We start from the raw sequence: 14,270 nt of genomic DNA, 5'->3' as shown, positions 1-14,270 counted from the left end.
GAAGTTGAACATGGTGATGAGATTTCCCCTAAGCCTCCTTTTATCAAGGCTGAATGAACACAGTTGTCTCAACCTTTCATCACATGGCAGCTTCCCAGGACTTGGCTCATCTTTGTGGCCCTCCTCTGCACCCTCTCCAGCCTGCCCACAATTTTCCAGATGTGGCCTGAGAAATGCTGACTGAGATAATGATTGCTTTAGCCCAGTTCAGAATCTGACTGATATTGCCCTCACATGTTATGAGGCAGATAATTCTGCCAGTTTAAGACAAGTTTGTGCTATGAAGAGATATTCTCATCCAAATTATTTCACTTGCAATCACTTCAAATCTTGTTTTAACAATCCTGAGGGATTCAGAGAAAATATGGTTAACATGTAGCATTGCCAAATCTTTATGAGACTATTTTTATTAAGTTTCCAGTAAGCTCTTCTTTGTCCTCTGCTGAAACTACATGTTTAATTTAGTGGGTTTAGCGAGACTAAAGTATTTTCTTCCTTGTTAGGCTTCTTTAAAGGTCTTCATGGCCCATTAGACTAATTATAATTATCCATAAATCATCACAGGTGACTTCCAAGCGATGAAGCTGCAGCTGAGAATTCAGTTTTACAAAATAAAAATTTTTAAAAACCATTTCACCATTTGCCATCCCAGTCTGGGTGCCTAACAGGAGTCAAAAGGGAGAAGACTCTCACCTCCCATGGTGTAAATCTGAAGAAATTTAGCATTTGTAGGGCTACCCTAGAGGAAAGCTGATGCCACTAAAAGGGGAATCAAATCCTGGCACCAAACTGTGCCACACAGAGGCAATGGGTAACTCTCACCTGCCCAAGAAAGATGCAGATGGAAGAATATTCTCTCATGTAGCAGTAAAGGAGGCCTTTCACACTGATAAAAGCTGTATGAGAGAGGAAACAATAAATCAGGAGGACTTTCCAGTACTTTGCCCCTTCTCCATGCAGAGCCCAGTGACAGCATCCCCAAGGCTGTGCACTGCCAGGGTGTATGAGGGGTATTCAAGGCAGAATTTGTCCCCATGTCAGAGAATCTGCAGCATTTTGAAAATTACTTGCCTTTTTTGAACCTTTTAAACTCATTATCTCTACCTGCACAATTACCTGCATTTGGCTCCACACATTCATGGCCTGAAATCAGCATCTTCTCTGTTCCTTTCTTGACAAAAAAACCACAGCCGAGCAAGACGATTTTGTTTTACATCACTTTTTGGGTGGTTGATGTCAATGCTATTCTTTGTAAAAATGTCTCCAGGTAATAGGTCAGTCACATAATGGAATAGCTATTGATATATTGTAATACACAGTCAAACCTTAGAGAAGAGTTGAGATTTACCAGCCAACATTCCTGAACTTGTATTGACTAAACAGCCAGTTATTTTTTAATAGCCATCATGTGTCCTTTCTTCCCCCATCTTTAGGTTCCTATTTTGTTATTTCAGACAGTAATGCTGGCAGCATAATGTTCATGAAACCATTGCAGTCTTAAATAAATCTATAACATGCCACTATTTCTCTATAAGCTCTGAAAGAAGCCTACTCTATCTGATATGAAAATCCTGGCATTCCTAAGCCTTATTTATGTGATAGTGACAGAGGTCATTTCATTCCTCGAGGCATAGCCATCTATAAATTATAGCAGCACACTGTGAGTAATGAGTTATGCTAAGAAAGAAAGGTGTTTAGAAGAAAACTGTGCAGATTTTGCTCAGCGCAGCAATCCAAAAGTTCACACGGCGAGAAGCAATTGTCACCCTACATAAACCATGGTGCTCGTTGTAAAATAAGAATGTTTAAGCAAAACCAGCCTTTCTGAGCTCTGTGATAGAAGTGGCTGCTTTGCATGGCACTCTGCAACAGAAGGAGATTATGCCAAAGCCAAAAAGATAGCAAATTTTTGCCTCAATATATAAAATAACAATTTTTCTCTCACAAGGGAAAAAACATGAAATTTCACTTCACTGGATTGGAAGAGAGCCCAAAGATCATCCAGTTCCAACTCCCCTCCAAGGGCAGGGACACCTTCTGCTGGGCCAGGTTTTTCCAAACCCCATCCCAGCTGGCCTAAAATACCTCCAGTGATGAGGCAAGAGATCTTACTGTCCTGTTGTTCTTGGTGCTGAAGAAAGCCAGACCTTGCAGAGCACTTACACTTTATCTCTCAAGGAAAAAGGATTTTTGTCTTATTGCCAGCACTTCTAAGAGATGTCCCAGTTCAGCCCAGGGGAGAGAAGCAGCTCATTCCAGATGATGGATTCACTACATTTATTGCACTTAGACAGAAAATCCTGGGCATATGGGCTCATAAATGTTAAATCATATGAAGTCTGTACCTATGGAAATACTCAAGCACTTAGGAGGCAGTCTTGAGGGTTTGCCCCTTCTCCTCTCCCAGATATAGTAAGGTTTCATCCTACAGACCCCCAGTCAGCACTGGCTCTCAGCATCTCCCCTTTGGGGTCACTTCATGCCCTTGGCTCAGCTCTCACTGACTCAGACTCTGTCACTGCCCAGCTCAGAGGTCTGCACCAGCATCTGGACTCCAAAGTGACAAAGTGGCATTTCCCCTAATTAAGTACTAATCCCCTCCCAGCCACTGGATTTGTCAAAATCAACAACAGGAATAGGAAGACCTGCCTGTTTGTAGGTCACAGCTGAGTTTACAATTTCTTCCTCAACCTTCAGGTAGAAAATGAGAAGCATCCCTGCAGAAACAGAACTCTAGGTGAACTTGAACAGAGATTTTTAAAGCAGAAAGGGTCAGAGAGCTGATGAGCAAAACTCTGCAGATGATAAAACACCTTACTATTACCCTGGGAAAATTTCCTTCCTTAGCAGAATAATGACCCAGAGTCAGTTTCCACACCCTGCCTGGCCATTTGACAACTGGGAAGAGCCGCCTCCTTCCTGCACAGCCAGCAGCAAAGTGAGCAGAGCTGGACTACCCGCAGTGCCAGGTCACACAGCTGCACCTGCTCCCTCCTTTCCACAGCCAACAGCCCCGCACAGGGAGTGATTTGTGTTCTAAAGCTGCAAGGTCTAGTTCATTAATTAAATCAAAGACAGATTCTCCCTACTTTCCCCTTCCTGCTAACCCTTCTGGAAAGCCTTCCCAGAGACTTTGTTCCTACCCCTTTCTGCAAATACCTACAGCCAGATCATTTTCTCAAGCTAATGAGAACTATTTTTCTTTTCTTCCAGCTTCCCTAGAAATGTCATCCCTCAGTTCTGCTCATCCTTTGCTCTTTTCATCAAGGCTGTAAACCACAACTCCCTCCCAGCAGAATGGTGACTCCAGGTTTTTCTAACCCCAGCCCATTAGTGTTTAATGGAGAAGGCAATGGCAGCTGCAGTGCCCCACAGCCATCAAGAGACACCTTTCACCTGGCCTGGTGACTCCCTGTCCAGCCCAGCCTTCAATCCAGGAGTGTCACCTGTGTCTCTGAGCCCTGCAGCCCCGGGGCTGACATGGGTGATACACCTACAGGAGGGTGACATGGGTGATACACCTACAGGAGGGTGACCCAAGCCCAGGGTTGATAATCACCCTCAGACTGGCACCTGCACCTTCCAGCAGCACCCAGATTGCCCTGCTGAGGAAATGGCCAGCAGGAGGTGACCCTAAAGGGTTCCTTTGGGGGAGAAGGGAGCTCCCCACAGCTGCCTTTGTTAACTGAACCCCCTGTATGGGCACAGGGGGAGATGCTGATGGAGAGGACCCAGGGCAAAGCTGGGTCTGCTGGCAAACCTCCCCATCCATGCCCCAGCCTGGACTCCCCACACTGCTTTCAGAATTAGTTAGGGCAAAAGGTGAAATTGAAGACATTATTATCATCAAAATAAGTAGAAACAACTGATTTGGAGGAAACTTGAATTCTGAAAGCTATAGGGGAAAATACCCACATTTTAATGTGCAAGTTGTTAAGGAGAAATTTTCTGGGGATGGTGACAGGTCCTAGGATTAAAATATTCTCCTAAATTGTTTCACAGAACTAAATGACCCTCACCAAACTAACAACTGACTTCTGCTTTTAGCTAAAGAAGCCGTTCATGGGGTTCATATCAAAATGGCTACAACTCTGTTTGAGCCCATGGACGTGGGGGAATCTGCTCCAACATACATGAAGGGAGACACTTCTTACCTAAAAGAACCTTTTTTGCTAAGAGTTTTGTGCCTAGAAGAAGTTTTCTGCATGGTGGGAAGTTTTGCCAGCACACAGAGAAAACAAAGCATCCCATGTTAAGAAGCAATGCAGTCATCCTGTCCAAGGGCACCTGTCCCTTTAAAAGAGATGATGAAAAAATAGAATTTGATTTTTTTTTTTTAACAGATCCAATGAGTTTGTGGAAAAATACTTCCTAACTTGTCACGGCCATCAGCATACTGCTGTCAGTGGTGCTTTTATCTCTTTGCTTTAAAAAGGCTGCATCCTGAGATGGTTGATGGGGGTGAAGAGAAAAAGAGAAAGAAGAAGTTGATTACTGAAGTGCAGAAAAAAAGAGTTAGTATTTAGCTAAAGGCAAAAAAAAAACCCTCCTCCTTGGGATGACTATCATAATTATGTGACAAACTGTCAACCTGTAGCTCAGTATCTGATGAACATATCTGTTGATTGTGAGGTGTGCACCCAACAATGGTGGGAATTATATAAAAGACAGAAATAAAATGTAGATTGTGATTGCTGTCCATACATTTTGAATTGTTTAAAGTTTGTGCTGAAAAAGCACTGAAGATTGAGCTGGGATGGACTGATAGTCTACAGATATCTCTGTGTATCATTAGGGATTAAATTTTTATTTGAGTGTTTGTTGCTTTATCAATAAGATATACCTCTAAAATACCTATGAGAGGAAATACAACGAGGCTGGGTTCTGGCATTAGCCCGAATCTCACTTTGGGGAAGATCCCCAGGCCATGCCTCTGTCAGTGCTGGGCATCCCTGTGCCTGTCCCTGGCAGCTGCAGCTCCCTCCCCGGCACAAACATTCCTTGTGCTGGGCTCAGAGGGAATCTCAGCGTGAACATTTTTTGGTTAAAAGCACTGAAGCTGAAAGTGCAAACAGCCCAGTGAGTGCAAATCCCTCATCTGCAATGCAGGTGCACGCGATGTGCTCAATGAGCTCTGCAAGGGGGTCAGTGCTGCTTGGTTTTGGTAGGGGGAATATGCATTATCTGAACCCTTCCTCTGTTGTCACCGCCTTGCCAGATCCTGATTTTGCAGACTCTCCCTGTGGCAGCAGCAGGAGAAGCTGCAGGAGCATGATCAACACTCACTTTCTGCCTTCCCAGCCGAAGAACTGTTTTGAAAAGTCTGTAAGCTGAACACGAGCCTGTAGGGAAGGATTTGAGATAATAAATATCTAATGATAACAGGGGCTTATTACCTTGAGGAGAAAACAACTTGCTCTCCTTCAGAGGCAAGGTGGATAACTATGAAATATCTGAGGAATTTTAACTGTAAAGTGTCTCTGTGAGGTGAGATCTGTGTCTGTTTTTCCCCCAGTACACCCAGTATGACCTCAAGGCTTCCATCTTGTTAATGTAACAAATGACACCATTTTCACTGGGCCAAACTGTCTGGAGCTGTCTGCAAGAGAGTGAGAAAAATTGTGAAGGTAAAAACATCCCAAAAGGCACATAAGCCTGGGACTGAGCTGAACTGGAAATAATCCACTTGAAGAGCACAGAAAACACTTGTTTTTCCCCACAGCCCTACAAACGACCCTGTACTGCTGGTGGGGAATTTCTGCTGTGCACAAATGAGGTAGGAAAGAGGATTCTTCAGTTTGGAGGAAATTCATGACTTGATGGTAATGAGGAGGGATTTTTAGGGTGCTAAAAGATATATTGCAGGCTGTTATGACCACATGAATCTGGGAATATCCTGGTGTAGAACCTGCTTTGCACGTAGTGGTCATGAGGGCCGTGCCTGAGCGAGCAGGTGAGAGCTACAGGCATCAGCATGGCCAGTGAGTGATACTGGAAAATCTACCCAAAAGCATTTGTTATAATGGAAAATAAATTGGATTGGTCCCGTTCTTCTTTGTGGGTTACTTGAGGCTTAAAAAAGACAGCAGCTATAAATATGTCATCTGAGTATCTGGAATTTGATTTAATATGTCACAATCTGTTATTCCATTTCCAAGAAGACTAAAAAAAATATTCAAAACTACAGTTTCAGAGTCTATTGTCATTTGCTTTAAGGAAAATTTCTGTATTTTAATCTCATGATCCTAGAAATGATTTTTGCAATTTGGTTTTTCTGAAACCAATGAAGTTGCCAACATTAAGCTGGCAGATGGTGTGCGGGCTCAGCAGAGATAAAAGTTGTGTGGCTGTGCTAGGAATACAACATAAGTGTCCTGGTACATTGTGTTTGGAGGAGTTTTTATTTGGGTGAATTTTCTTCTTTTCCTTAATACAATATAAACCCTGTAGGCACATCTGCATCATCTTTATAAAACAGTAAGGGAAAAAAAAAGAAGCTTCTCTTATTGCTGACAAAGTTTCTGAGACTGGATGACTGTCAAACAAATTTAAATTTTAAAATGAAATGCTTACAAACGTGGTACAGAGAAAAGATACTTGATCCAATGGACAGACTCGACTCTGGGATCCCAAGAGCAAATGTCTGAATTCTGACAGTGACATCTATGAACAATATAATTCTTCCTCAGTAAAATGACGCAAAATCACAAACTGAGATGTTTAAAAACTGCAGAAGAAAACACATTGTAAGCATAAAGTGTTATTAATTGTTGAGACAAAAGGCACACTTCTTTGCTTATTAAATGCATCAAAAATTCTTCCAAATCTCAAAATTTACACATAAATATTCTCAAAGCCTAAATCTCCAAATTATATCTCAGCAGTAGAATGAAAGCTTAAAAACTCTGAGCAACAGGAAGATGCATAATTATACAACTGTTATTCTAGAAATGCTATAGCACGTGCTGTCTATTCATTTATTACAGGTCTTTTGCACTGTCACAGCTTTTAGGAGGGGCACTCCTGAGCAGCAGTCACTGCCTGAGGACAGCAAAGGTTTCTATGCTGGGATTAAGGTAACACCCATGGCCCTGAGTCACTGACTAGGGAATATTTGAAAGTCATGATGAGGAAATATTAGTCCTGATCATCACAAGCAGTGCTGTTCACTTTGAGAAAATGGCTTTCAGTTTGTCTGTAAAACACCCTGAAGCACCACTGGCACCGTGTGCACATGTGGACACTGATGTGCCACAAAGTAGGAGCAAATTGCTAGTAAATGTTCCCTGAACAGCTCTGGGGGTTTTGTGTGATGGGAAGACACACCTACAAACCTGCAAGGATGCACAATTCTGTTGTAACTAAACCAGAGACAAGTGAAGACAAAATATGATTTTTTTCTCCATGATCTTGTTACAGTCAGGCATTACAAAAGAGAAGTTGCTGAAGATAAATTCACACTGAGTGCAAGGACCAGGTCTAATCCCACTCAAGGATTAGGCTGTCAGTTTGGCAGCCCAGGAGATTTTGGGATCTTCTGAGTGTTCATGCCTCCATGAAAGGGGTTTCAAACATCTGGCAGCCTATTCTGTGTGGTATCTGAAGAACAGCTTCTGAGGAATTTTTTTAAATGTCAGAATTTTCCGGGAGTGGAAATTCCCATTTCCAACTTGCCCTGAATGCTGTCTCTGCTCTTTTCACAGGACAATGGGCAGATAGAAAAGGCACAACCCCAGCTCTGCCCCTGGGGAGGGGTCTCCAAACCTGTAATATTTTATGTGCAGAGCAATTCTTCTTCCTGCCTTAGCAGGGAAGGGGAATTGGTGAAAAATTGCCCTTGTTTTGCACCTGGTGCAGACTACAAACTTGGAGTCCATGACCATGAGGTTATGCCAGACTTTATGCCATGGTATTTCTCCTACTGCACTGGGGTAGGAGCTCCTTTAAACCAGAGATATTAAAAATTAAATAAATTCCATAGTATTATTCTCAAGCTTAATAAAGGCTGGCTTTCTGATTTGGAGATGAGAAGCAATTACACATTATATATGGGAACTGAAAACATTTTCTTAATTGCCAAAAATTTATGTTAAAGTATGTTAACAGCAATTTTACCTTACAAAGTTGAAGATCACTATTGCAAAATTTATTATTATTATTAAGGAGATTATGATAAAGATGATTATTATTTTTCAAGTAACCATGTATCTTAATAATTGGTTAAAACCACTTCAGACTTCATAGGTGTCCTCACTGCCTGATTAATCTGTCATCACTCTTGCTCGTCAAAATTATCTTAAAAGTTGTTTTCTTATTTCCAGTTTTTGCCAGAATCACTAGAAATTGCAGAGGATGGCAAGGAGCATGTTTTGACTGTCCTGAGCACAGTACCCATTGCCTGTCCTGGGCAGGATGATTCCTGTAAAATGACTTTGCAACTAAGTACTGAGGACTTGGGTAAGAGTTTTACATATTGACATCAAATCAATGTGATTACTTCTTCCAGTATTTAAGTTACAATGAATTCTAATAGAAAATATAATATATAAATAACACCAAAGGGCAGAAGCCATATAATCAGCAACTCGGCCATATTTTTATCTGCAAAATAAAACAGCTGATTATATCTGACAGATTTTTGAGAGAAAAAAAACCCTAAAGCCATAAATCTAACTAGCAATAACCTGAACAGTAGTCTGTTGAGATTTACGGATGAAATAACTGAGAGTAGAAGAACTTATTTTAAATTCCAGGAGCATAAAATTCCATTTTTAAGGTTTTCTTGTAGCAGGAATGTTCTTAGGTAGAATAATTTCATTAATTATCAATAAAAAGCTCCCCTGCAGATTTATTATTCAGTAAATGCATAGTGAATCCTTTTTTCTTTCTTTTGCTGGCTTATAGTTTTTGTCTTAATACAGAAGGAAAAAATCATTCTTGTGCTTATGTATTATTCTCTTTCTAAGCATTTAGGGTTTTTTTTATTTATTAACTTTAAAACCTTGACAATGTCACTGAGAAAACTCTTGCCCTTTTATTCAGTAAATGCTCTCTTCAGGTCAATCAGGTGGAATTCCCTTCCTGCCTAAGGGTTGCACGTAGGTATTTACTTTCCATTTGCACTAAATAAAACACCCAAGCTTTTTTCTAACAAGTCACTTCTTTCTCTTCCTTAAGTGACTCAACAAGAGAAATGTTTAGAGACAGGATTACAGCTGCAGTTTCTCTACCCACAGAAAGCCAGCTCTAAAAAATATTAGCAAAACCCAGATAGGTCCTGATATTTTTCTCTTTTTGATTCCCTTTCCTAGCTCTCCTCACCATCAGCCAAGTGCTTAGACAGAAGAAAGAAAAATAATTTAAATGGTATCATAACACAATGAACTTAAACTGAGCAGCACCTTATGGTTCCAGCAGCTGTGTTGGCTCTCGTACATGAAGCACTTTGCATTTCTCCATGGCTCAGTGCTGCTCTGTTCTACACACTGCTCTTGGCTTGGAGTCTGGGCTGCTCCGTCAGGAAAACATCCTCTGAGCTCATGGGAACAGATTTCCTTGGAAATCCAGGCAGAGCCAGGCAGAGGAAAGGCTTCCTCACACTGAGGGATGGGGCTGGTGTGTGCTGGGACATCCCCACAGACCCCAAGCACCTCAGACACTGAGGATCAGATAGGATCAGATAGGAATTAGTCCCAGTCAAGGCCATTTGTTTAACTCAGGCATCCATCAAGGCTTTCAGAATCTGACACTGAGAGCATTGGCCAGGAGCTCTCAGGTGGGGGAGGCTGAGCTCAGCACATTGGACTGAGACTGACCCCTCACCAAGGTCTTCTCCAGTCCCACAGTGTGCACTTGACTGGAAGAAAAAGAGGATACACGACTTGCAGAAGCAGTTCTGTTTCTAAGCTGTCAATGGGCTTGATGTGTTGGTGCCAAGAGGTGCCAGGAGGAAGGCACAGCTCGTCCAATTAACTCGTGTTTGAAGGAAGTTGTCACTGAAGTGGAAAATTTCTGTTAGTTTAGAACAACTCATTTCTGCAGCTTAAACTAAAGCCAGCTCTAGCCCTTGGTTGCTCCATCCTGAGGCTATTTCCTGGGATGACACTCGGGCTGTTATCTATTGAGCTATCTATATATACTTAAGGCTGAGGATCTGCTGCTGGGTGTCTGCACAACCACATTTGCTCTGAGCCTTTATTGTCTTTAGGGTCCATTCGTTTATCTGAAGGAACACTGCGGGCTTCTGAAAAATGTGTGCTGGCCACAGTGCTGGAAATTAAAAATAAAAACCATTTTAGCTGTGATTCGTTTATACTGAATAAATTAACTGACAAGCTCCTTGTCTGACTGAATCCATATAACTACACTGTTGTGCTAATTATGTAGGGAATAAGTGATAAGAAAGCTAATTACAAGCACAGAAATATCTCTCCAAGTTCAGACAATATCATAATGAATGCCAAGGCACAGCAGAGCCACTGGAGTTCGGCTTCTAAGTTTATCGCTACTATTTTGACAAGATGATTTTCTTTGATTTTAAACTTTTGTTCTGGGTTTTGAGCACAGCTCATGGGGCTGTAATGGCAATAACTATTCCTCATGGAAACCTCCAATTTAATTGAATCAAGAACCTTGAAAATGAGCCAGGACTTTTCTATAAGATGTGAGGTGAGGCGGCCTTTAAGGATTTGATATGAAAGATAATATGTCATTAATATCTGTAGATTTTACTTCAGTTTCCATAGTACTGTACAGGGTTAATTTATATTATATTTCATGAAATTTTTCCATAAGGAATAACACAGTGATTATTTGATTGTGTTAGAAATGCCACCTTAAAATTCTTTAATGCCATCTCTAGAAATTATTAAGCAATTCTACAAATGGAAAGAATGGTATAAAAATCACTTATTTTAATATCAGAAAATCACTTCTTTTCATCTCAGATTAAATTTATGGCCACCATTTCTAGAACTTTATTCTTATCTGGTGATAATTAGCAGTCTGGGACAGAAAACTAAGTATTCCTCAAGAAGCACTGTAAGTCATGAAACCAGCATTTAGATTCTGACTGGCTTCAGTGGGACCACAGTTTCATTTCCTATCAACCAAAGGATTCGTGAAAGCTTGAGTGGCTTCTTTAGAAGAAAATGCACACTGAATATAGTGCAGACCAGATGGCTCAGAACTAAATGCTGTCATAATTTGGCGTGTGTATGGGAAAACACACTTATGGAAATAAAAATCCAGGTTTGCCCTTTATCTGAGACCTCAGCAGAAAGGGTCAGGATCTGAGAGAAGTGGACGCTGCCATTCTGGCTGTGTGTAGAGGGCTCTTTAGGAAAGATATGATGTGCAGTGCCATTGTCACACTGATTTTGTCACCACACATGATTTCTCTACCCACCGCAGAAGCTGACATAGCCAGTATCTCCATAGCTTATTATTTTCCCTCATTTTTTAGTGAATTTATCAGCACAGTACTTCTGTGAAGGATACAAATAAAACTATCATCATTTTACAGACTGGGAAGCAAAACACCATAACATAACTAAGCCAAAAAATACAAATACAGAACTGCTGCATTTGCCTTGCTGTTGTGGATCCATAGTTCACCAAAAATTTACTCGAGAACCCTCCCTTTTCACATCAAAACACCTGTTTATTTTAAATTAAATAACTCCCAGCAGTTACCTCCTTATACTCCAGACAGTGAAAGAGAATTGTTTTCCAGAAACACAGATTCATCTCTTTCTTTGTCGTGAGAACGACTTGTCTTCATTCACTGGGCATTGACCCATAAAGATAACACCATTGTCCCAGAAATATTAGCACCTGTTGGAAAATAGACACCACCGAGATTTTAGTAAACTTTGGGGATAAAAAAGCAGCACAGTGAAGAGTACAGAGATTCAGTCAGTCACAACTGTCTTCATGCAAAGCCCATGTGGTTCCAAGTTGTCTTGGTTTGAAAAGACAGGTGTCTGCCAAGGAAGTCAGGAGCCTTCCTTGAAATGGAAAATATAAACCCCCTCCCTCCAAATTATTACAATTTTGAAATTAAGGGGGCTCTCAGGCAAAGATATGGGAATAGGAATAACAGTTCTTTACTAGGAAAGAAAATAAAAATAAAATTGAAAATGCAGTAATACAAAACAACCCTGACAGAGTCAGAGCAGGCTCTGGCAGCCTGTGGGTCAGGGTGGTGGCAGCAGTCCCATTCCATGGTGGCTCAGCCGTCCTGCAGTGCCAGCTGTGCTTCTGCTGGAGCAGGGATCCTGGACAAGGCTGGGGTTTTCCTCTGAAGCTCCAGGGCTGCTGGAGATGGGCCTTGTCTTCCTCTTGTGATGCAGTGGAGAAGAAAGCTGCTCCACTGGGAACACAGTGAGCAAAGGCTGCTGTGGTGTTGCAGGAGTCAGATTGTATCCAGGTAGGAATGCTTGGCTCCTCCCGTGGGCAGAGCCTCTCCCCATGGGATGATGAAATTTTCTCAGCCATGCAGTGACACTCACTGGCCATGAACAGAAGAGATCTCCTGGAGGGAAGGATTGGTTGTGGGAGAGATAAAGAAAACTGCCCAATGAACAGAAGATAACTGCCCCACCTCTGACAGATGACAAATAGAATGCACACCCCAGCTAAATCTTTCAACCTAAGACCCAAGGCGTGTGTGTCCTGGAACGAGAAGCGTTTGTGTTGAACAGAACACGGGGTACGGGCGGCACTTTGGGTGACTCTTGTCAGACTCTGTGTTGGTGTTCACTCCAGGCAGCCAGGTCCCAGGGCCCCCAGACATCGCCCTCTCGGCCTGCCAGGTGGATCTGCTGCCGGAGCCCTGCTCGGGGAGCAGCTGTGCAGCAGCCACGGTGACAGTGACAGCTGTGACGGACTTCGCGCAGGACGGGAACCGCGTCAGCCGTGTCAGCGCTCAGCCAGCCGCACCCAGGGATTTGCTCTGGAGGGCTTACACACCCAGGGATGTGAAGGTTAGGTCCTGAAATCAGTTGGAAAATGTGGCAAATCTAAATGAGAGTCTTTTATTTTATTTTCTTCTTTCCTTTTTTTTTTTTTTTATTTTTTTCCCTTTCTTTTCCAAAGAAAATAAAAATTTAGGATGATTGTTATAATGGTTTGGGTTGGAAGGGACCTTAAAGATAATCCAGTTCCACCCCCTGCCATGGGCAGGGACATCTTCCACTGTCCCAGGTTGCTCTAAGCCCCATCGAACCTGGCCTTGGACACTTCCAGGGAAGGGGCAGTCACAGCTTCTTTGGGCACCTTGTGCCGGGGCCTCTCCATCCTCACAATAAATATTTTTTTTCTAATATCTGATCTAACCCTGCTCTCTGTCAGCAGAGTAAAGCAAAACAGTCACTTTACACACCAAGAAAATTAATGTGGAATTCCCTGTGATTTGACAGATTTAGTTTTGATTATTAGTCAGCCCATCAGTAAGGCCAAGAGCTGGAACACAGAGGTCACCAGGAGTGCTTCTGTCCACTGGAAAAGGGAAGTGGGAAAACATGGGTTAGGGAACTAACACCTTTTTGAGAAGGAGAGAGGGTTTGGAGAACATTTTCTGAAAAAGCAGAGGCAAGGCAGAGCCTCAGAAAGGAGAGAGGAGAAGGGGATTCAGCAGTGCCATGTTTAATTTGTGACTATGCTATGAATTGCCAGGACACTTTCGATGACACATGTGGCTGCTCCATCTCTTCATTTATACCACTACAAAATGTCCAAAAAAAAAAAAAAAAAAAAAACAATCAGGAAGGCAAGCCACACTTTCCCTGTAGAAAGCCTGGCTAAAGAAATGTGGTGAGCAAGAACAAGCAAGAACCAGCCCTTTCTCCATGAAGTTATTTCAGGACCTCAGCTGGGAGGTTTGAGAGCTGTAATCCCACTGCCCCAAAAAATTAACCGGAGCACAGATTTGACTGAGCTAAATTTCTCAGAGCAGGGGCACATCCAAGCTGGCATATCTTAAGTAACTGAAAACAACCCCCCAGTGAAATCACAAATTCCCTGCCCTAATTTTTGTGGATTTTGTCATGAGAGAATAATATTAAATATTAAATATTAAATATTAATATTAAATAATATTAAAGGTAAAATGCCTAGCATGGGTGTATAACATTTCATCTCCAGAACTGGCTTCTTTTTAAGATTCTTAAACCAGAAATTGCAGCTAATTCAGCATCGTGCACTCACACACTCATATTTTTTTCTTGAAATTACAAATGCTTTCATTAAAATATGAAGATGCATCAAGT

The 14,270-nt window shown here is 41.9% G+C and overlaps 1 protein-coding gene across 1 annotated transcript in view; it reads left to right on the top strand.

The window, feature by feature from the left end:
• Positions 1-14,270, top strand: part of LOC128791082 (von Willebrand factor D and EGF domain-containing protein-like) — a 230,157-nt gene that overhangs the window by 51,084 nt on the left and 164,803 nt on the right. The window contains exons 5-7 of the mRNA XM_053948448.1: positions 6,987-7,076; positions 8,322-8,457; positions 12,769-12,986. Of these exons, the coding sequence (XP_053804423.1) occupies positions 6,987-7,076; positions 8,322-8,457; positions 12,769-12,986 (444 nt within the window). The remainder of the gene's footprint in view (positions 1-6,986; positions 7,077-8,321; positions 8,458-12,768; positions 12,987-14,270) is intronic.

Source organism: Vidua chalybeata, chromosome 7 (assembly GCF_026979565.1).
Source record: "Vidua chalybeata isolate OUT-0048 chromosome 7, bVidCha1 merged haplotype, whole genome shotgun sequence".
Taxonomy (NCBI): domain Eukaryota; kingdom Metazoa; phylum Chordata; class Aves; order Passeriformes; family Viduidae; genus Vidua; species Vidua chalybeata.
The sequence above is the reverse complement of the archived record's forward strand: the minus strand, read 5'-3'. Positions and strand labels throughout refer to the sequence as shown.